This window comes from Penicillium pulvis (assembly GCF_028828015.1).
Source record: "Penicillium pulvis strain IBT 33274 chromosome Unknown scaffold_8_segment0_segment0, whole genome shotgun sequence".
NCBI classification, from domain to species: Eukaryota; Fungi; Ascomycota; class Eurotiomycetes; order Eurotiales; family Aspergillaceae; genus Penicillium; species Penicillium pulvis.
The window spans coordinates 5,281,746-5,303,675 of NW_026643080.1; the positions used below are offsets into that span (position 1 = coordinate 5,281,746).

At 47.2% G+C, this 21,930-nt stretch overlaps 10 protein-coding genes across 10 annotated transcripts; 4 read left to right on the forward strand and 6 right to left on the reverse strand.

Annotated features, from left to right (window-relative positions):
* Positions 1–348: 348 nt before the first annotated feature.
* N7503_011408 (SDR family NAD(P)-dependent oxidoreductase) lies at positions 349–1,167 on the reverse strand (the record flags this gene model as incomplete). The annotated part of the gene is made up of 1 exon (XM_057070954.1): positions 349–1,167. The coding sequence occupies one exon, from the start codon at positions 1,165–1,167 to the stop codon at positions 349–351; it is 819 nt and encodes a 272-aa protein (XP_056917565.1).
* A 418-nt stretch (positions 1,168–1,585) lies between these two features.
* Positions 1,586–3,724, reverse strand: N7503_011409 (Zn(II)2Cys6 transcription factor; the record flags this gene model as incomplete). The annotated part of the gene is made up of 2 exons (XM_057070955.1): positions 1,586–3,610; positions 3,656–3,724. 2 exons carry the CDS (start codon positions 3,722–3,724, stop codon positions 1,586–1,588), a joined length of 2,094 nt encoding a protein of 697 aa, XP_056917566.1.
* Positions 3,725–4,299: 575 nt separating this feature from the next.
* N7503_011410 (uncharacterized protein) lies at positions 4,300–4,773 on the forward strand (the record flags this gene model as incomplete). Its single annotated transcript, XM_057070956.1, has 1 exon — positions 4,300–4,773. One exon carries the CDS (start codon positions 4,300–4,302, stop codon positions 4,771–4,773), a length of 474 nt encoding a protein of 157 aa, XP_056917567.1.
* Positions 4,774–4,973: 200 nt separating this feature from the next.
* On the reverse strand, positions 4,974–6,089 carry N7503_011411 (uncharacterized protein; the record flags this gene model as incomplete). The annotated part of the gene is made up of 2 exons (XM_057070957.1): positions 4,974–5,355; positions 5,410–6,089. 2 exons carry the CDS (start codon positions 6,087–6,089, stop codon positions 4,974–4,976), a joined length of 1,062 nt encoding a protein of 353 aa, XP_056917568.1.
* Positions 6,090–7,975: 1,886 nt separating this feature from the next.
* On the reverse strand, positions 7,976–9,664 carry N7503_011412 (flavin-containing monooxygenase; the record flags this gene model as incomplete). The annotated part of the gene is made up of 1 exon (XM_057070958.1): positions 7,976–9,664. One exon carries the CDS (start codon positions 9,662–9,664, stop codon positions 7,976–7,978), a length of 1,689 nt encoding a protein of 562 aa, XP_056917569.1.
* A 697-nt stretch (positions 9,665–10,361) lies between these two features.
* N7503_011413 (fungal specific transcription factor domain-containing protein) lies at positions 10,362–12,952 on the reverse strand (the record flags this gene model as incomplete). Its single annotated transcript, XM_057070959.1, has 8 exons — positions 10,362–10,854; positions 10,912–11,009; positions 11,064–11,616; positions 11,676–12,118; positions 12,191–12,320; positions 12,369–12,560; positions 12,613–12,716; positions 12,788–12,952. The coding sequence occupies 8 exons, from the start codon at positions 12,950–12,952 to the stop codon at positions 10,362–10,364; spliced, it is 2,178 nt and encodes a 725-aa protein (XP_056917570.1).
* Positions 12,953–13,598: 646 nt separating this feature from the next.
* On the forward strand, positions 13,599–15,485 carry N7503_011414 (sugar porter family MFS transporter; the record flags this gene model as incomplete). Its single annotated transcript, XM_057070960.1, has 7 exons — positions 13,599–14,048; positions 14,102–14,361; positions 14,417–14,564; positions 14,619–14,929; positions 14,988–14,999; positions 15,066–15,198; positions 15,249–15,485. The coding sequence occupies 7 exons, from the start codon at positions 13,599–13,601 to the stop codon at positions 15,483–15,485; spliced, it is 1,551 nt and encodes a 516-aa protein (XP_056917571.1).
* Positions 15,486–16,081: 596 nt separating this feature from the next.
* N7503_011415 (NAD(P)-linked oxidoreductase) lies at positions 16,082–17,233 on the forward strand (the record flags this gene model as incomplete). The annotated part of the gene is made up of 1 exon (XM_057070961.1): positions 16,082–17,233. The coding sequence occupies one exon, from the start codon at positions 16,082–16,084 to the stop codon at positions 17,231–17,233; it is 1,152 nt and encodes a 383-aa protein (XP_056917572.1).
* A 354-nt stretch (positions 17,234–17,587) lies between these two features.
* N7503_011416 (DUF3425 domain-containing protein) lies at positions 17,588–18,654 on the forward strand (the record flags this gene model as incomplete). The annotated part of the gene is made up of 2 exons (XM_057070962.1): positions 17,588–17,738; positions 17,795–18,654. 2 exons carry the CDS (start codon positions 17,588–17,590, stop codon positions 18,652–18,654), a joined length of 1,011 nt encoding a protein of 336 aa, XP_056917573.1.
* A 708-nt stretch (positions 18,655–19,362) lies between these two features.
* Positions 19,363–21,132, reverse strand: N7503_011417 (uncharacterized protein; the record flags this gene model as incomplete). The annotated part of the gene is made up of 1 exon (XM_057070963.1): positions 19,363–21,132. The coding sequence occupies one exon, from the start codon at positions 21,130–21,132 to the stop codon at positions 19,363–19,365; it is 1,770 nt and encodes a 589-aa protein (XP_056917574.1).
* Between the last annotated feature and the right edge of the window lie 798 nt (positions 21,133–21,930).

Genomic DNA, 21,930 nt, shown 5'->3' on the forward strand with positions numbered 1-21,930 from the left:
CCTTTGGAAGGCCCGAGCACGATATGTAATGTTCAAGGAATATACCAGATTTGCTCTGCTCATATTTAATGACACTCAGTGTAAAGGTAAGAGGGTTTTATAAGGGAAATGTATTATTTTTACAGACATTCTTACTCGTCGAGTCGATTAAAGCATCAGCCAGTGATGATGTCAGACGGCTGACAGCTTATCGGCGTTCTAGATTAAAATTTAGTCATCAAAAGTTAATTAACAATTTGGAGAAACAAATAGAATAGAATATTTGCGTATTCTGTAGTCACTTATAAATATTCACAGGTTCTGTAAATTTGCAATGTAGACGTTTGATTGGCGGGCTCGATCTATACTCTACCGCGCAGTGTAACCACCATCAACCATCAACGAAGACCCAGTGACAAAAGAACTGCGCCCTCCAGCAAGATACAGAACCCCATCAGCAATCTCCTCCGGCCTTCCCATGCGCTCCATTGGCACCATACTTGCAACCCGCTCCATCATAGCCTGCAGAATCTGCGGTGACTTGGTCGTAAGCGGCGTCTCAGTATAACCGGGACAAATAGCATTAATCCTCAATCCCTGATTCGCATAATCATCGGACGCAGTCTTTGTCAACCCAATAACAGCATGTTTGCTCGTCGTATAAGCAGTCGATAACGGGATTCCAACAACACCCTGAATAGAAGAGAAATTGACAATTGACCCACGCTGCAAAGGTCTTCCATCAATGCTGGACAGAATAAGATCCTGTTTAAGCATGATCCTAGCCGCAGCACGAAGAACAAAGAATGTTCCCGACAGGTTGATATTCAAGATTCGTTCCCAGTCACTTGTTTCGCAGAATGCTGCGCCGCCTTGGTGTTTCATGGCGATACCGGCTGCATTGACTACGTAGTCGATGCGGCCGAATTTCTTCGCGACTTCTTCGACTACCTTGTTGACTCGGGTCTCATCCGCGATGTTGGTTGGGAAGACTTCGATGCGGATGGAGTTCGCAACACCTTTTTGTTTTTGTTTGTCTTCAATCTCGGCTTTGACTGCGTCTAGGGCCTCTTGGTTGATATCGAGTAAGGCGAGGCCGGAGGCACCGTCGTTGGCGAAGGCGTTTGCGCAGGCTTTGCCGATGCCTGAGGCGGCTCCTGTGATCAATGCGATGCCGGGGACGTCCATTGTGAGTTGTTTGAAAAAAATGGGTCTTGTGAAAGATGTAACAGGAGAACCAAGCAATAATAATTAGTTTCAAGGGTTGTTTTGGTGGTAAACAAATCTGGAGAACGGGGTATACTTCGCAGTGGGGTTCGCGGAAGCCTTCCTAAACCGCCAGATGGCTGTTATCGAAGATCATTTAGGCAAGTTGCATATCGCCACGAAATGCGGGGATTATCACGCGCATTGTAGAAGGTGGGTCTTGAGGAGACTACAACGGAATTGGAGAAGTAGAGACCTAGAGGTAGGCGGACAATCTTGGAAGAAAGAGTAGGTATGACAAATCATTCGTTGAATATAAATGGCAGGTGATCTAGTTCACAGTATTGAACATCACAGACAGTGATTTGCTTTGTACAGTGACGCTGGAAGCTTCGTATCATTACACGACCAAGCCCTGCTGTTGAGAACCAGCTCTCCTCATAAGATCCAACCATGTAAAACTACGCCCTTGGGCCCGACACTTCTCTTCCCAGATCTTCTCAATTGATATTAGTGTCTGTTTGAAGCAAGAAAGGCCACTGCGTTGTGCAGAGATATCAAACCAAGAAGCAAACGACTTCTGCACCTCAGGGTCTTCGGCTTCACAGGCCGCAATGAAAGCAGGCCAGATAAAACCCGCGGACCCATGCACGACGCTCGAGTCAGCGTACTCGCACTGTAGCAAACAGTCACGGACACTGGCCACCTTGTCTTGTAGCATTGAAGCATTCAGGTTATGGATACGCCGATAGAAGTAGATGGCTAGAGCATGCCGCATGGCTTCGAGCATGGTTTCGAGAATATGTTGGTCAATAGAGAATTGATGAGTCATAAAGAATGGCTCTTTGGGTTGCTGCATTTGGTTGATATAGTCCTCTAGTGCCTTGGCACGACTGATATAATCTTTGAGATTGAGGCCATTGCCATTGAGCTCTTGCTCTGATTCATCTTTCTCGACCCCAAGACGGATGACTAGGGATAGAAGAAGAAGCCATGGCTCTGGGACACCATATATTTCGGGGTAGAGTGTTGCGGAGAAGAGCCCCGGTCGTTCAAGATGTAGGTCATTTTCACCTTCCTCGCGATCTCTCACACGTAGCATCTCCTTTTCCAGGTTCTGCCACTTATACAGACGAAAAGAAAGCCCATCTACGCTGCAGCGAGAAAGGCCGCTGGATTCGACTGCTCGACGGACATGGCGGCGCTGAACCGAGTTGGCACCGCATATGAATATGCTCTCGTGGAACATACGTTCAAAGACGTAGCAGTGATGTAGGAGGCGGACCTTGCGGGACTTCTTTCGCTTAAGACCTTTAAGTCGGATAAGCTTCTCAGCCTCTAAGAAATATATCTCTGTTTGGTGACGGTCTCCACGTCCAGAGAAGTTAGAAACCTGTACCATAGTGAGGATCGCCATCAAGATGGCTTTGTATTTTGCTGGTTTTGGAATATCGTAGGCGGTCATAAGCATTAACTTTGCATGTTCTCGTGCGCGTTGGAGATATGTTTCTCCTTGCTCAAGCCATTTTTTAGAACGAGAGACTCCACCCAGACTGAATGCACTGATGGCCAAGGTGCCGTAAAAGTTGCATAGGCTAGCGTGGCTCATGTCTTCACCCAGAGCCAAAGCTGCTAGGCATTCCTTGACATGGGGAATGAATAAGATATGCCAAGGGGTCTTCTTATGCCTGACTGGGGTCATGAGACTTATAACTGTTGATGAGTAGTGTCTCAACAGAAAAACGGCATCCTGGGGGATGGCCCTGGTGAGACTGGGAGGGGAGGTGAGAGAGGTGGGAGACATTGGATTGCAATATGAATCCGAGAGAAAGTTTGTGAGCTGATATTCTCGTGGGAGGATTGAAGTATCCACATGGGTTTGATCCATTGGCATGCCCAGCAAGTCTGGGGACAATGGACTAGAGCTTTGATCGGGCTGCTCAAGAAGTGATTGCATAAACCCAGGCGACCATTGTGAGAACTCAGAGGTGATGGGGAAGATATCCAGGACCTGTGGCATATCTTGCGAAGGACTGCTTGTAGATGCATCTTCAAATTCCTCCACAGGTGGTAAAGGGCCATCTGGCGAAGCAGGTTTATCTTGCTCCAGTTGCACTTGAAAGACCCCGAAGGGACCAAAAGAAAGCTGCAGTCCTTTGTGACTCGATTTGTATTTCTCGCTTTCTTCGTCGATTGTCAAGAGTAATTGGTTTGTTGATTTGGGAGGTGCGGCCGATATTAGCCATTGACTCATTCTTTGGCGCTCGTCTTCCGTCAATGGGGGTCTTCGAAAGCGAACCCCACTGTTGGGGTTTCTTGCATCGAAAAAAACATCTTTCTTGTAGCCAGCGCAAGATAGACCCGAGGACGAGCACATAGAACATGTTGGATGTCCCTCATCACATTTAACATGGCGACGCCGGCACTACTGATGTCAGTTGATGCCACTTTAAAGCTGAGGAGGACATACCGTTGCGCACCCAGTGAAGGATCGTGTACGTGAGCTAGCCTCGGCCCGCTCAGAATTGTCGCCTGCCATAGTGAATGCAGTGGACCGGCCAGGTCAACGATGTTGATGCACATCTTGGGTGGAGACTGAGATTTGCGGGGAACCGATAAGGGTGGAGCAAAATAGCGCAAACCTGCCTATCTTGAATGTGCGCGGATACTTTCCTAGCCAGATGTCCTATCCAGATTGATGTACTGATAAATATTGCTATGATAATGAACCAAAAATCAAAATGATTATTTGGTCTGTCTTAATTTCTTCCTGTATACCGGGCAAACACCCGAGCAAGAGAAAAAGACACAGTGACAATTAGATGATTGACCATCTTGGATAGAGCTCTATGCCTACCTACTAGGAAGTGGGCAGTGCCGTTCAATATGAAGGGACAATCCCAAATGTTCTGCCGGCTATGGGTATAATTACGGAGATACTTTTGACCCTGTCGATAAAAGGGGACATTCAGATATGCTCAGTTTGAGATGTGCTCCTCGATATACCAGCTCCTCTAATACATCTTTATACAACGTCAGGACCAGACTGTCTTCACAAGCAATCAAATTCTCATCGTGCTAAGGGATATTATCTACGCACATCGCGCGACCACCATGACCTCCCAGGCCGTCAAGGGAATCAAAGCCTGGAACGACATCATAGGTGCTAAGTTCATCTACCTGGTGTCTACCACCCTATTTCCGTTCTTAAAAGATGTCGCTGACGAGTTCTTTCCTACAATTGCAGAGGATCTTGCTGGACGCATTATCTGCAACCTTTCCTATTGGAACCAAATGATCAAGAATTGTACAGCCTCTGGCGCTTCGAAATTGACGTGCCCTGTCAGTAATCTTGACAAGTGGGATACTGAATATTCGATCGACTTGGATACCTACGGAACCAATTCAGACAGCGAATCAACAAAAAGATATCTTCATATATTGGACAGGCGTGATGGTGCTCCCCGGGAATTCACCATCAATTGTGGTATTGTTCCAGTGACAGGCCTGAAGCGAATCATGATCATCACGTCAGTAGCCTATCCAAATGGTGGAAATGGTGACAACCTGCAACGTGCTAATGGATGAACAGTGCGATTTGCTCTCGCAAATGAAGACGAGTGCACTGACGTTTCCATCGATCCCAACGCGCCCAATAACATTTGGACAGGCCAAAATAGAGCACAAAGTCTGTTAGGGTGAATGTAGTCAGGGATGATACCCTGGTCGCGAAAAGAGGATGAGGCAAGAAATAACAAGACCGGAAATTTCAACAAATTTTAAAGACCTCAATTCCAAGGCCATACAGGCTGATCAAGGTGCGTAATGCACCAAGCTTCTAGCTCCCCCCAGGAGGCTGGGTATAGCTTATTAGAATTCACGAAATGGAAATCCCGCCAAATATCCTTCAGTGAATACTCCATGGACATGAATTCGTAGAATCGGTAGAATATTAGCGCTATATTGATTTTAAGTTGGCCATTATAACCATCATCATCTTCATCAAGTCTTGATAAAGGCCAGTCGGGATCGATCGCCAAAAGATGTCCATAAAACTGATCTGGGCCGTATGTGCCACAAGATAAAAGATCTTCATCCGTTATGAAGAAGAACACATTTTTCATAACACCAGGTTTTAGGTCACCTCTCTCACGACGGCTTAGAAATTCCCTAGTTCTTATGTTAGATATTAGGTATAAGTCAACGTAGATCGGACTGACTCACTGCTTCAAATATCCTATTTCTGCCTCTTCTGTCTCAACTGGGATGAATTGAGCGAATTTGAAATCGTGTATTTCTTCATACCCGTTGAAATACAAGGGCATCTCAAAAACGCCCTTAAATAATTCCATAAGCGCATCCCATCCGGCCATACCCTTAGGATGATAGAAAACGTAACCCCAGCTCTTATCGTCTGTTCGATCAATGATCTTTTGTACCCACTCTCGCGGCATATGTCGTGGCGGTTTTTGCTGTCGCTTTTCTTCATTTGCCTCAAAGGCCTCTTCTTCTTTTTGATAGAATAGTTCATCCACAGCTTGGACGGCATATAGCTCAGTTGATGTTAACACAGCCTCTCGGGCCTGATTTCTCTTAGTGTAAAGGTCGGGACGCTTCCGCCGCCAACAGAATCGATCACCCTGGTCGAGGATTCCAATAATGCGGAAGTTATCGCGAATGAGACGACATTCCGGGTATGTCAGGGAGTGAGGGTCTCCGCTAGCCTTTCGAAACAAGTCTTCCACCGACATGCCCAGGTATTTATTGGCGTTAGCTTGCATCTCGTCTTGGGGCGGCCATTCCATCAGCAAGTATTTCTCCCCTAATGAGATATCTCCTGGGGACTGAATTGCTTTGTCCCAGAGGGGCTCTAATTGAGCAAATTCTTTTAGGGTTGTTGCCATCACCGATAAACAAGGTCACTTTGCTGAATTTTTTTGGCACATTCGGGAGGGGGCGACGGTCTTTATGTGTGCTGGGTCCGGCTCTTCCTGTATTATCGTTAAGGTGCAACATTTTGCAAATTACGGTTATCAAACCAATACAATACTGTACGGTACCCTTATACAAATCTGCAATCCGCCTCACGGTCCAAATTCACCTTAACAATTGGAGAGCCAATTATACAAGAAAGAACCAGGCCATATGCATTTTTAGTTGCATAAGTAAAATGAAATTTAGTGCTAGGTACTTAGGTATCCGCTCCAAATGTCACAATAAAAGATATTTGGGGGTTTTCCCTAAAACCCAAGCGATGTTACATTTGTTGTAGCCGCCGTCAACTTGAAAGCCACCAGTTGACTTCTGCAGTAGTTTGAAATTGACTACACCTCCACAATGTTATACCTTGACTCCTGGAAATTCACGATGCACATCCCCAGAGCCAGGCTGACCAGAGACTCCATTTCTATAGGATACGAATCAGGTTGAGCGGTGCCGATCAAAGAAGACGTCAACTTGAAATGAAATACTGTCCTAGATTTGAAAGCATAACCCCAGGCGACACCTCGTCTGGATTTGGAGAGCAACTGATATTGATAGAAAACATTTCTCAATCATAACAAAAAAGGCCACAGAAATAGAAGATCACTGGAGCAAACATGTCCTAATTGGGACGTGTCGTGAATTCACTTCACTATCTCCAGACTATAATTACCCCCAACTTTTCCTCGTCCTCTTCTTTCCTTTCCTTCCATGATCTACCAGACCTTCCGACACTTAACCCCTTCGACAAAATTTCGACACTTCGACACTCCGACACTTCGACATTTCAGCTTCCTACACTTTAAATACTTCGACAACAATTCGATACTTGGGATGAGCGACAGGCAGGCATGGTGGACGACAACGCTTCAACATCTTGACAACATTACGACACTCGACAAGGTATATATATATAACAACGCAGGCATGCCTCGTATGCGACACCTTCAATTTGCTTTCGCGCGAATTCGAGAATTTTTTGATCACCTTCTCAAGCAAGGTTTGTCTATCCTCCTTCGTGTTGATGGCTGCTTCGACTTGCTTCTGAGCGAGTCCGAGAATTTTTTGTTTACCTTACGTCCTTCCTCCTTCTGGATGATCGACTTCTTCTTCTTACCTCCGGGAGTTGAAGCTTTGCCTTGTGTACCCTTTTCAAGGATTTTATCTTTACTTTCTGATTGCTTTACAAATCGCAGCCTTGTGGCACATAATATACCGCTTTACTTGCTGAGAATCAACGAGCAGTCAAAGGTAAGGTCATCATGTCTCACTTGGCTCCCTCACGCTAACACTTATACAGTGGTCGCTTTACCTTGCCGTGAGCAACAGGGATTTCAGTGTATGGAGTCGACCCCAACGATGAGTGAAAGTCCTGATAGTTTCTGGTGAAGATGATGATGACGACGACGCTGAGCTTGATGAAGGGCTGTGTCCATGAAGGACCTCCCCACCAAGGGTTCGGTCTAACCGGGCGCTTGGAGGGGGTCTCCGAATTTTTACTTCTGTATTTACTTTTGTGTGTGGCAGAAGAAAGTTGAACACCAAAAGTGTCAGGTACCTACTTCCTCACCGGGCTACTCTAATTTGAAAGCGGCGGGAGGCTGACGACTATCTGCAAGCAGCATTGACGTGGACCAACAAAGAATAATTCTATTAAAAACTGATAGACTCCAATCGTCATACGGAACGTGCAACCATGGCATCCTGCTGTCCAAAGGTCGAGGGGCGTATGGTATACCACGCCATGGAACGAATAGTACAGGCCCAAAGGTTATAGATGAGATGCTTCTCTTCTAGCGCCATGCACCTATTCGCTGCCAGAGTGAGAAGTGAGGAATTTCAATCCTTCCCAGCCAGCTACTTTACACTCAGCACATTTTCGGCGATACTCAACCGCACTACCAGAGTACCTCGCAACAGAGCGAACAGTCTTCCCTTTGATATTCTTGTTCACACCAGTCATCCAGCTGTCAACCTCATTGGAAAGATGTCCCTTGCTGCACTCCACCACATGCGCAGTCCACTTCTCGACCGCTTCAGGCGTGGGCTCGACATAGTCATAACCATTGTCTTTGCAATATTGCAGCAAGTCAGTCACCACGGCCACAGCATGCTCAATTGTGCGTGGGGCATTTCCAAATGGCTGGTGGGGCCCAAGGACCATGAACATGTTTGGCATGGAGCAAATAGTCAAACCTAAGTAGGTCTCTGGCCTATGATCAAGCCATATGGCTTCTTTGCCTTGCGGGCTATCACTGCTACCTAGCAAGGGTCGCCCATCCTTAGCATGCCACTCAATAGAGCTGAAGGCACCGGTGATAGCATTGAAGCCAGTCGCATAGATGAGAATGTCGACTTCGTGATGTGTACCGTCTGTGGTTGTGATCCCTGTCTCTGTGATCTTCTCGACAGGGGTCTTTTGCAAGTCGACAAGGTGAACGTTGGGTCGATTGTATGATTCGAAATAACCACTTTCCAAGGGAACCCGCCGGGTTCCGAATCCGTGAGTCTTAGGAATCAGGCTGTCTGCCACTTCCGGGTCGTTTATACGTGCGCGAATCTTGTTGGCTATGAAATCCGAGTAAAGTTTGTTGGCTTCGCGGTTAGTATAGGTGTCGCTGAACACGCCGAGCCACTTGGCGAATCCTGGCTTGGCGTATACCTCCTCCCATAACGCTAGACGCTCCTCCTCGCTAACTTCTAATGACTTCCGAGGATCTGCTTGATGCATAAAACAGCCGGGGGTCTTATGGCAAAGTTGGAAGATATCATCATAGTTCTTTTGGTGTTCTGCCATTTGCTCAAGAGTAATGTCCTCATTGTGGAGAGGTGCAGACCAGTTGGGAGTTCGTTGGAAGACAGTCACAGACCTAACACTGGGCTCTTTGGAGACAGCAGTTATTGTCTGGATACCCGTCGCCCCCGTTCCAATAACACCGATACGCTTGTTTGCAAAGTCGTGACTCAGATCGAAGTCCTTCGGCCAGCGAGACGTATGGAATGCTTCTCCTTTGAAGCTATCGATGCCAGGAATTGCAGGCAGAGTTGGAGTGGACAGAAATCCCATGCAACTTACAAAGAAGGTTGACTGGTACTGAGTGCCTGCCTCATCTGCAAATAGCCATGTCCGATGGTGATCCTGCCAGCGGGCAGACCGGATTTTGGTCTTGAATTGAATATCCTTGTTGAGATCGTGCTTGTCTACAATTCGTTCGATGTATCGGAGGATTTCCGATTGAGGGGCAAATGATTCCTTCCAGTGCCATTCATTCATCAGATTCTTATCGAAGGAGAAAGCATAGGATAGAGATTCAGAATCGACTCGGGCACCTGGGTAACGGTTCCAGTTCCAAGTGCCGCCAACGCTTTCAGCTGCTTCCAGCACACGGATGCGCCAGGAAGGGAAGCGCTTCCTCATGTGGTAGAGACTACATACGCCAGATAGACCGGCACCGATAATAAGAACATCGTAGTTTTCAACTTGAGTAGATCCCATGATGGATTTCAGGAGCGGTTAAACTGTTGGCTCTCTCTGGAGTGTCCGGGCATTCTTTATAGATTTCATGACTGCATGAGCCCACATCTTCATGTGATCGAGGCATTCTCAAGTATACTGAAGTATATAAGCTAGTATCGGCGCAACCTTCCTTCATGAAAAGCTTATCTCAATATCTTCCCCGCGCATCCACGTGACGGTTAGACTTGCCCAAAACAATATCTAGGACATGGAAAGGTTTTGTGATAAAGTGAGATAGTATGGAAAGAAGAACTAGGAAACGATTGCCCTGCTTGTTAAATATCAAATGAGAGAAATAAGGTTTCATATTCAAACAATGCCTATTTCCACCTGCAGGGGTTGGAAATCAGGCCGCCAGTTTCATAAGGCATCGGTATCCATCTCGCAACCGTTCAATCGCCCGTCAGATAGAACATAAAAAAACCTTGAGATATAATATGACTTATATATGCACTATTGAAAAGGTCACGTACGGTTGTTCGAAAACATGTTATGTTCATCTGAGGCTTGGACTCGGAAATTTCTGAATTGGAATCGGTGGCTAGTCGGGATACACGAGCTGGAGCCTCCTGGTATTGTATGCCCACTCTTATCCGACATGAAACTAAATTTCCAGTATGTTTTTGATTTGAGTTGCTTGTATCATGTCACATTTGATGTCAATCTCATAATGCCATTAGAAAGGGAAGAGAAATGGATCCACTCCGGACTGCCCATCTGTCAGATAATCGGCTGTCCATGGAGTCATTCCTCCATCTAACATGTCCATGAACGCTAAGTCTGATGGATCCCATACACCTCCGATACCAGGGCCTGATAGTGAGTCTATAGCATTGAACATTGAAGATGTGTCGTCCCTACTCTGGTTGGGAGGTATACAGAACGACTCCATAATAGGAGCTCCATTGCTTCCTTGAAGGGACCCTTGGCTTTGCTCCCCATTATGGTCATGTGTGATTTCTGGAGCTTGCACTTGTGGCCTTGGCCTAGGCTGGAAGTGAATTGGCCCGGAGGCGAATCTTGGAGAGGCAGAATTATGTGTTGATGGTGAATGTGACGCTGATGATTGGGTGTCCTTTTCGTGCAAGGCTGTTCGAGCCATACGATATATGGCTAGTGGGTTAAGAACATTATCCGGGGATTCTTGAGCTGATTGCATGGGAGAGGACCTATAGTCTGTTAGTTGGAATTCTAAAGCCACATTTGTCTATCAAAATTAAACATACGCATCTTCTTCCTCTCGTGACAGGTCATTCGCGGGGGCTTGCAGTCCGACCTCAGGTTGAATACCAGCTGCTGCCATCATTTTAACAATCGAAAGTGACTGTTGAAAAAAAGTCAATAGATGCTCCAGACTCCTCTCAGATTGAATACTAACACAATGTTCCGCTGTTGCTACAATAGACCTCATCTGTAGCAACGCATCAAGATTACTTTGCACCAATGAGATTGTATCGTTCACCTCACGTTGATGAAAATCAGTTGACTTTTTATTCAGCGTTAAATAATGGAGCATAACCTTGGTGCTGTCATGGGCGATGATACATATCCACGAATCAGCGAGAACTTTAAGGCCGTATCTTAATGCCTCTAATATGATTCTGGAAACTTGGCGGGCATTTTCAAAACAGAATGTGCGACAGTGCTGGAGGAACTCCTGTTGTTCAGGCGGAAATTTCACTTCCTTCTGAAGGCGAAATAGAGCCGGCATGCCAATACGATATAAATCCACCAATGTTTGGTGAAAAGTGCACCATAATAGTGCCAAGGCCCCTAGCTGGGAGGATTCCTTTCGCGCATATATCGCTTCAGAGTTCCAGTACAAGCTTTTGGGAAGAGAAAGACGGCTATTTTCAAACTCTGCAGATAGCAATTGGAATTCGGAATCTTCTTGCCATGGGGGCTTTGCTGTATCGAGATGCTTGACATAGCTTGTGATCTCGTCAGCTATGAAAAATGAAAAAAGAAGGTAGAGAGGGGGTTCACCGACCGTAGTACTTTCTTTCGGATACTGACAAGCCGAATGAAATACGCCTCAATGCCCATGTTTTGGGAAGGGTCTGGGGGTACTTGGTCCCGGGGAATGAAGCTCAGTGTTTCCCCTTCATGTAACGTTTCTGTGAGGCAGAGAATACCTAGTGTGTAATTCTGACTATGACACGGAAGTTGAATTTTTAAATCGCGATCCTCAAGTAGGGTGAGTTGGTTGACACCGCTCCCCACCCAACTATCAAGCAAATAGCAACTCCACATGAGCCGCCGCCTAGTCTCACTGGTAACTGTAGTTGAATCTGATTTTTGACAAAGTACATCTGCTGAGTTTTCAAGGTTCAGTTGCAATGCTTGAGACATCCTTGCTGTCATGCCGCTCAACATAAAAGCACTGGCGTAGCTTCCAATCCGAAGATCATGGTCATATAGTAAGATGGCGGTCTTGAACATAAGGCCAAAAGGTCAGTATATAGGCACAAACAATGTATTCTCAGATGCACTCTTCGGACTTACCATCAGCTTTTCTAAAGATAAATCATCCATGTCCACAAATATCCTAGCTTTTGCAATTTTGGCCCATTGGTTTCCGGCCATGAGGATTGCCTCAGGTGATAGTTGGGAAGTGTAATTTAGAGCGAAGAATCTGGATGGATGTCAGTCAAATTCTCCAACAATGAGAGAATTGACGTACTTTGCGCCCAATGCGCAGATAATATGAAGCAACGACTCGCTCTGACGACATGAATCCACATCTTCATCTAAGCGTCGCATGAATGATGGTTTGTGTATGAACCCATTGCACCTTAACGGATGGATATGAGCAAAATACTCTTCAACCAAAGTTCTCAGCCTCTCGCCATCTGGAAGCTCTGGGGCGTGTAGCCTTCTGCCGTTAGCTTTGTAAGGGTTTCAAATGCAGACAGTCAATGGCGTACCATGCAAGCGAGTTCGCCGTGCTATTAACCGCAGGTGAAGATAAAGATGATCCTGGAATTGGCATCTGGAGCCTTCGGCTTTGATTGAAATCTTCGAACTCACTCTGTTCTACAGGTTGTCGTGAAAGTTTGCTTTGCTCCTCGATGATGTGACGCGACGTGATCGGGAACACACAGTCAAGGCCTTTCTCAGAGCAACGCGCGCAGACAGACTGACCAGAACACTTTGTCTTTGCAGCACGGCATTCCTTACAGGACTGGACGACTCTTCGTCGTAGTATTCCGGCTTGTGTGAATTCTGTGTTCCAATACCCTGGCCTGCGAGGCCTAGATCGAGCATTTGCTCTCGGCACGGGTGGACCAGGACAGTTTAGCTTCAAACGGTCACACTTCAAGCATATCGGCCATGTCTCGTCACATTTGACTTTTCGAGCTCGACATACAGTACAACCTGATTCAGATATTAGTCGGTGTCAATTTCAAGCGGGCGTGAAACCAACGGCCGGTCTAACCTGATCTAGCTCTTCGCGTCTCGGATGCATTATCCAGCGCCGGATCATACCCAATCGGCTCTCTGCTTCTCAACATAGCAAAAGCGGATAGTTGTCAAGAGCAGAAACGGCTCTCGCATGGCTCTCGGCTATATTTGGCGTTAGCTGCGGTGACCTACGGCAGAAATGCCTCCCACATTTGGGTTTCTCGTATTTCCAAGCAATTGGAGATTAATCTCATTCGTTTCACTTGAGAGAACTCGTCTGTTGTGGATCAATGTCAATATGGTACCATTCTGACGTTGGTTGACGAACTGAATGTGACCCCGCTGCTCCCGGTCCTCAACGGATGTCGGCTAACCATCTCGTGCCATTGGCTCACCATGCGAAAGCTGCTCGATTGGGTGGAGTACATAAAATCCGGGGCCCCAGGCCTGCAGATTGCAGGGCTGTCCATGGCCTATTTTTGTACCTCCAGTCCGGTCAATTGTCATTATGGAAAAGCGAGGTTTGAACAATGTGTATGTGATCAGCGGACTGACGACCATCGGTGGCCTAATACAGGGATTCGACGTGTCGAGTATGTCCGCGATCATTGGCACCGATGAGTATAAGAAGTACTTCAATAAGCCCAACGCAGTTCGACAGGGTGGGATCACGGCCAGTATGGCAGGCGGCTCCTTGTTGGGGTCCCTTGTGTCATCGTGGACCAGCGACCGATTTGGTCGTCGTGATTCTCTGTTTATTGCATGCATCATTTGGTTGATTGGATCAACATTGATGTGTGCTGTGCAGGACGTTGCGATGCTGGTCGTGTCGCGAGTCTTGAACGGGTTTGCGGTGGGAATGCTGACCAGTCAAGGCCCCATTCTTATTGCAGAGATCAGTCTACCTCATCAACGTGGGCGGCTGCTGTCGTTACAGCAGTGGATGATTACCTGGGGGGTAGGTTTTCTCATTCCAGATATTCGCAATCTCTTTACTGACATAGCTTCCAGATATTGATCATGTACTTCATCAGTTATGGCGCATCATTTATGGGGAATAATGGCGTGTTTCGCCTTCCATGGGGTCTTCAAATGATCCCAGCTATTGTGCTGCTAGCTTTTCTTCCCATGATACCCCGATCACCTCGTTGGTTAGCATCGCAGGATAGATGGGAGGAAGCCACAGAAGTGCTTGCTCGGCTACATGGCAACGGTGATACTCTTGACCCTATCGTCGTAGCACAGATCCATGAAATTCGTGAGAAGATCGAGTGAGTTTTCTTTGCGAACAGCTTTCAAAAACTTTGACTAACGAGAAATATACAGATTGGAGCGTCAATATGAAAGCACATCTTGGCTGGAACTATTTAATAAGCGCAACATAGTTCGAGTACATTGCGGTATCTTCACACACGTATGGTCCCAGTTGACGGGCACCAACGCAATGATGTATTACATTGTGTACATCTTTCAGGTATGACCACAACGCAGACACCTTGGCTTGGTAGAGTGCCTAACAAATTACTAGATGGCTGGCCTCACTGGGAACGCCACGCTTCTCTCGGCCTCTGTTCAGTACATTATCAATGTTGTGATGACATTGCCTGCTCTCATCTTTATTGATCGTCTTCCCCGGCGTCGCCTCTTTATCTTCGGCGCTCTTGCAATGGGTATTCTCCAATTTACCCAGGCAGGACTCGTGGCTTCATACGGCCACAGCGTACCAGGTGGCTTGGAAGGATCACCGACCGTGACATGGAAAGTCACCAACTCAAAGGCCTCGAAAGCCATCATTGCGTGCTCTTATCTTTTTATTGCATCCTATGCGCCAACTTGGGGGTATGTACAGTTGCTCCATATCAATTGACCAGCCATTTACTAACATGTTCTTCTTAAGTCCTCTCGGCTGGTTAGTACCCTACGTGGATGGCTGCGAACGATGAATACCAGATCAAACATACTGATATTGATATAGGGCATACCCTCCTGAAATCATTCCACTATACATTCGTAGCAAGGCGGTGTCTCTTGCAACTTTCTTCAACTGGGGATGCAACTTTGCCCTGACATTCTTCACTCCTCCAGCATTCCAAAATATTCAGTGGAAGGTAAGTGTCACGTTTCTTCCAGCTTGAAAAACACCACTCATGGCCCATAGATCTATTGTGTATTCGGCACATTTTGCTTCGCTGCTGCGATCCACGTATTCTTTCTCTTCCAAGAAACATGTGGCAAGTCCTTGGAAGAGATTGATGTAATCTTCGAGAAGGAGAGTATCTGGGCATTCAAAGCTAGCCAAGAGCCTAGTCGCTTGACTGCCGATATTGAACAAGCGAAGGAGGACCTGAGTGTAGGAAAATTGGGGTTAAGCCATGTTAAGCAGCAAGAAGCATGATTACTTCGAGTTGTTTATAATACTAGCAACACTCAATGCTTTGTTTTCTAATGGATAAGGAACTCCCTACATACAGCACTTGAGATGGAACTGAAGATATTGTTCTTTCTCTTCCCTTCAGCGTTCTTCCCTAGCCTATTGAGTTCGAATATTTGTATAATAGCTTTCTAGGTTCGTTTTCTTCGGACTTAAACTACTCCGTTACAGCTGGGTCCACTGCACATCTCTCACTAGTGGGTAATTGTCGTGATGTGTTTCAATGTCATCAAATAGCAGACATTAGGTGGGTAAATGCTAGCTGGTAAGGAATGAGTGATGCGGGCTGCTGACTGCTGACCCACAATTATTCCAAGTTAGAAGCCCTCGTTGGATCCTCAGACCTGCCCAAGAAAGTCCGCAAAACATCTAGCTCATTAAATCCGCTCATTAAATCCATCGAATCTAATGATAGTGCAGGTATTCTTTCTGGATTTCTAAACTTATATAAAGCCGACATTGTCGTGATCTCTGGGATTGAACTGCATCTCACTTATTCACATATTCCAAGATTGTAATATTCTCTACTTACCATCTATTCATGTTCTTACATGACAACCATGTCTGTCTCTGAAAATCCCCAGGGTCTCCTTTCGTCTTACCGCCAGCTTGCACCATCTGCCTCCGTCCGAGTCTCCCCATTATGCTTGGGTGCAATGACTTTTGGGCTCACCCATTCCAAACGGTATGGTGAAATGACCAAGGAAACCGCATTTGACATCATGAACTCCTTCTACGATAATGGAGGTAACTTCATCGACACCGCCAACACCTACCACGAGGGCCAGTCCGAGCAGTGGCTGGGAGAGTGGATGACGGATCGCAAAATCCGGGACCAAATTGTGCTGGCAACAAAGTACACCAGCCCATACTGCGCAGACCCGAAAGCTATTCGGGCCAATTACAATGGCAACGGCACCAAATCTATGCGTCTCTCTCTTGAGCGCTCGCTCCAAAATCTGCAGACCACGTATATCGATCTGTTCTACGTCCACTTCTGGGACTACACCACGTCTATCCCAGAGTTGATGCACGCCCTGAACGACCTGGTTTCCTCTGGGAAGGTGTATTACTTAGGTATTTCAGATGCCCCCGCTTGGGTGGTTACGAAGGCGAATCAATATGCCCGCGACCACGGTCTTCGTCAATTCGTGGTATACCAAGGCATGTGGAATGCAGCGATGCGTGACTTCGAGCGAGATATCATTCCCATGGTGATGGACGAGGGGATGGGTCTCTGTCCCTACGGCGTTCTGAACCAAGGTCGCTTCCAAACAGTTGAAGGGTTCGAGGAGCGGAAGAAGCACAACCCAGGACGGAACTTCATACCTCTCTCCGCCCGGGACCAGCAGGTCTCTAGTAAGCTTGAGGAAGTGTCTGGAAAGACTGGTCACTCGCTGTTCAATGTTGCCTTGGCATACGTCATGCATAAGGCTCCTTTCGTGTTTCCCATAGTCGGTGCTCGAACAACGGATCATCTCAAGGACAATGTACCGGCGCTGGCAGTTCGCCTGAGTGAAAGCGACATTGCTGAAATTGATTCGGCTTACGAATTCGATCACGGTTTCCCCCATACTTTTCTCAGTGGTACGCTTTTTGATGGCTCTAAGCCTAAAGGTGCTTTTGGTCCCCAGGATGTGTGTCTTACCCGTGCGACCAACACCCGATTTGAGTGGGTAGAAGGACAAAAGTCTATTAGTCTTCAGAAATAGATACTAGGTTGACAAACTTGTCCAGAACGTACGGTGTTGGACATTCTTCCGAAATTTAACCCTTTTTTATCAGTATATGAAGTATACGAAGAACATTCTCATTGGTTTGGCTACAGATGTATCCACCGGAGACGATCTATCTAATAATTGATTCAATTGGCCCAGGTGTAAGGGGCCGGCAATAACGCCCGGACTTTAGGGTTAAGGTGAGTGGATCGAGTGGGTCAGGGTGTCAGCATTCCGCATAACCGGGTCCTTTAACTACCGAAGTGTCAGCATTTTGCATCCTTCAACTCTGTCGATGTCTAGGAGACTCCAGTTCCCGAAGATCCGAGATCTCGAATCAAATCCAAAATGCCAGCTCCTCAGCATGATCCTGCTGACGTTACTGGAGAGCGCATCCCACTTACCAAATCGGAGATATCCTCGGCAGATGACTGGCATGGTCTGGCGGATGCTAAGGAGCGCAGGAAAAGGCAAAACCGGTTAAATCAACGACGGCACCGTAAGTCACTCCTCCTATATGATCTATTTAATATTCTAACGTTCATCCGTAAATAGGCGAAGAGGCCAGAAGAAGGAGACATGCGAATGCACAGTCAAACAGTCCTCAGTTCTTGTCTCCATCCATCACAGCTGGCCAATCGCATCAAGTAGAGCAAAACCTTAAGGGTCATCAAGCTCCAAATCAAAAGATCACCGAACTTGAAGATTTGGCAATACTTGCTGCAGCCACTGTTCCCCAACCCAGTCCCCGATCTTCGAGTGGAGACAGTCAATCCTGCGCAGAACAATTCTCGTCCGCCCCGCACATGATGAGACTCTGGTTCGCAATGCCATGGCCCCACAAGCGAAAGGCATTAATAGAGCAACTCGCCACATACCACAATAGCTATGTCATGAACTGTCCATTATCTAATCATCTGCTCACCCTGACAAAAATGAACGTTCACCGCGCTTTCGTGTGCAATATGGTAACTTTGGGGATTACCTGGGAATGGATGCAAGACGATTCAATATCACCATTTTACACGGTAGGGCCGGCAAAGGAGGCCTTACCGACACGGCCAACCCTGATTCCAACACCTCTCCAGCGAAGGAGTGAGCACCACACCTGGATTGATTTGTTTCCTTGTCCTATAATGCGAGATAACCTTGTGAGGGCAGGAAATGAGTGGGACGATGAAGACCTATGCACAGATATCATGGGCTTCTGGAATGGAGGTTCGCCAGATCCTCAGGGGCTGATTGTCTGGGGTGATCCTTCTGATATCGGGAATTGGGAGCTTCAACCTGGGTTCGTGACGAAATGGGGCTGGATTGTTCGGGGTTGTAGTGAGATTATACGTTCTACGAATCAATGGAGGGCAAAGAGAGGCGAGAGGCCGTTGTTTGCTGCGTCGTTTCTTGCATCTGCTTAAATTATACAAGCTTTTTTTATTGTACTCAGTACGTAGAATTGATTCAAACTGATACCAAAGGAAGGTCAGAGTGGCTCATGTATGGAGAAGGATTTGAAAAACAAAGGGAAAGGGAAAGAAAATTGGGAAAGTAAGAGATAGAGTATAGTATTAGGGATGGGATTATGTTCCTTAGAAAACTCCAGACTCCGAGGTCACTTTCTCTTGACCTCGCCTTCATTCCTCCCTTTCCCACCATTTTTCCATCGAGTCATTTCCTTCTATTTTGTTTTTCGTGACCAGCGGTGGATTTTGTATGATATTCCTGGTACGCAACACTGCCATATTGCCCCTCTGTTCGGCTTAGCGTGTGAAGCAGTTTTCTCAATATATGTGGGTAGTACGCATTATCCGGGTATAGTTATTGGATGGCAATGTACTTCCAAAATATATGCAGTAGACCTGGATGATGCGATATATATCAGAGACCAGGGAGGAATAGAAAGATATGAACATGAATAAACTTTAATGGCTTGAGAGAAATGATTCTCCATGAAGCCATAAGCATGATGGGACCGCCCCGAGATTTGCCAAAAGGCTGAACGAATGAAAATAAAACACAAATTCAAACCCGCTTCTCCTGCTGTTATGTATAGTTTCTTAAGATGATATAGGTATATGACCACCGATGGACTCCAGTAAAAAACATCACAAATAATAAGCAAATAATCATACCTCACCCCATGCACCGAGTCCAGCTCCGACGCCAATAGCACTGCTACTCTCAACACTACCACCAATATCCCAGTAATTGCGACTTGATCCTGTCAGGGTTCGACGACTAGAAATTTTCGCGCTTTGACTCGCACAGCTCGAGCTGGGTCGACGAAGATGGGGCCGAAGTAAGGGGGATGAGACGCCCACGGAACCTGTCACACCAGAATACTGAGCGGGCCGACGGGCCTGTGTTTGGGAGCGGGAATGGGCCCGTGCAACAAGAGGGTGGTGGTGACGAATCATAGCGGCGCGACGAGAGGCATCTTGTGTGTTGCGGGGTGATGGTGGTGAAGTGTGTTTGTCATTAGGCATGTATCCTCGGCGAGTGAAACGAGTGCGAAGGTAACGGAAGACCATCATGGCATCTAGGCCATGTTCCCAGTACTGTTGTTCTTGCTGCAACCGGGCAGATTCAGAAACTGGGTCTGCTGCAGGATCATCTTCTTCAATGCCCCATTGTGCTTCATGCTCTCGATTTGAGTCACGAAGGGTGGGAATGAATTGCGGGGATAGCATGGAGCTATCGGTTTCCGTATTGGCAGACGTAGAGTCTGCGTGTTCAGTAGGCTTTTGGGAGATCCCACTTTCAGCCAAGCGGTCGAGGGACATGCCTGCATATTCACTCGTGATATCCTTGGTCATTTGGTAGTACGTTGTAAATGCGCCCGGGTGTTCACACAGCTGATGTACTAAAACTCCAAGCTCGTGTGCGATGCGTTGAAGTACTTTGCTCTGCCACATTGGCGAATCCGAGTTATCTGGATCCGGTTCACGGGCCAGAACAGTATCCATATGGAGCTCTCCAGACTGATCTGTCAATGCTTCCTCTTCAGGTAACGACTCGCCGAAAATGACAGCGAGCAAGGAGTCATCGATGCCAATCAAATCCCGAATCACCTTTCGAGTAATACGCCGCCAGAAGGTCTCATCCATCTCTGGATCCGCCTCGTTGTCTGCCTCGGTTTCAGGTACGGCATCTGGCAATGTTCCAGTGATCCGGGCAGGTGAAATTTGTTCAGTCGGATCGTAGATACTTGATCCGCTAGCACGACTGTTCCGCTGCTGCCGAGTTTGGCGTTCAATCTCCTGCAGCAAAGCCCGACTCTGATCCATCCTCCACTGCTCGATCCGCTGCCAGCGATCGCGTTCAACATTTGCCTCCCCTTCTGCAACTGTATCAAGATGCCGCTGCACACTTGTCCGTCGACGTGGTGAGGCATACTGTCGCCGTTGAGGATTATATTGTTCATGCTGCCAGAGCTGTTCCTGAGCTAGCTGACTCGACGCTTGGAAGCTACCCAACCCATCGTGAGCCGGAAGCAAGGCCGGTGGTCCTTGATCCACCCGTGCGGGGGATGTGGGGGGCAGTGATGGGGCGCGAAACGCATGCAACCCATCATCCAAGCTATCCAGCTCAGTGCCATCTTCGTCCAACTGGTCTTCCGAGGCCTCTTCATCAGCCGCAAGACCCTCCAGTCCAGCTGCGGATCGAGTTGCGGTACCAAATGAGCCAAAGTCACTCAGTCGAGAGGCTCCTGCTGTCTGCGTACGGTCGGTAGAGGTCGTGTGCGTACGGGCGGTCGGAGAGAACAGTACCCATTGTGTCGTGTCGTCGTCTTGTTGTTCCGGGGCAGAGGATAGTACATCGAGGGGAGGGGGAGCTTGCGGAGTCGAGTAAGAGGTTCTCCTTCGAGGAGCCTGGGGAGGGACACGGAATGCCATGATTGCTGTCTCGGGCAGGCACAGAATCAGATAAGGCTTCCAAGGTTTCTAGATATGTGGATCGTCCCCGCAACGAAAAACCGTAGAAGCGGTCACAAGCGGAGTATCCGTTGAAAAGGGCGTTCCCACACTCAACAGATGTCGATATGTATATTGTGGGAGAAGGGGACGAGAATCAAGGAAGAACAGACACAAAGCGTGATGTTGGGGGATGATGATGCGTTGATAACGAAATCCAGCGATAAGGCGGTGGAGCCCCCGGATGATCCAAATGGCGGTATCGGACCACTCTATACACTTTCTCTCGCAATACTGATTACTTCGATGGGGAAGAGGTGAAAGCCAAGTGGGAAAAGAAAGTCTTTCGCCTATATAAGGATCGGTGAGATATCAGGGAAATACGAAACCAGGAGATTATGTCTGGCGCCTCGTCAGCCCAGGAGATGCATACGTTGTACTTAGCGCGATGTGACTGCTCGCGTGTGATTTCCCTAGCAAAAAGAACGATTTTAATCTATATGGCCCCTTGACAGACTAATTTTACCAAACAATATTAGCGTAATACTGAAATCAAGCCAAGATAACAAACAAGTAATGTCTGACGTGGAAGTGGCGAAAGAGATCGACAAACATCCGTCAGTTTACGGACTTACTAACAGGAGAAATGCAAGGATACGCTGATCGCCCGCATCCATCTTGATCGGACTTTAGGTGCTTCTACCCCTACATGTTGGGAACCACTGGATATGCATATTATGATCGCTCATTGGGGGGTATATACAAGATACAATATGGCAT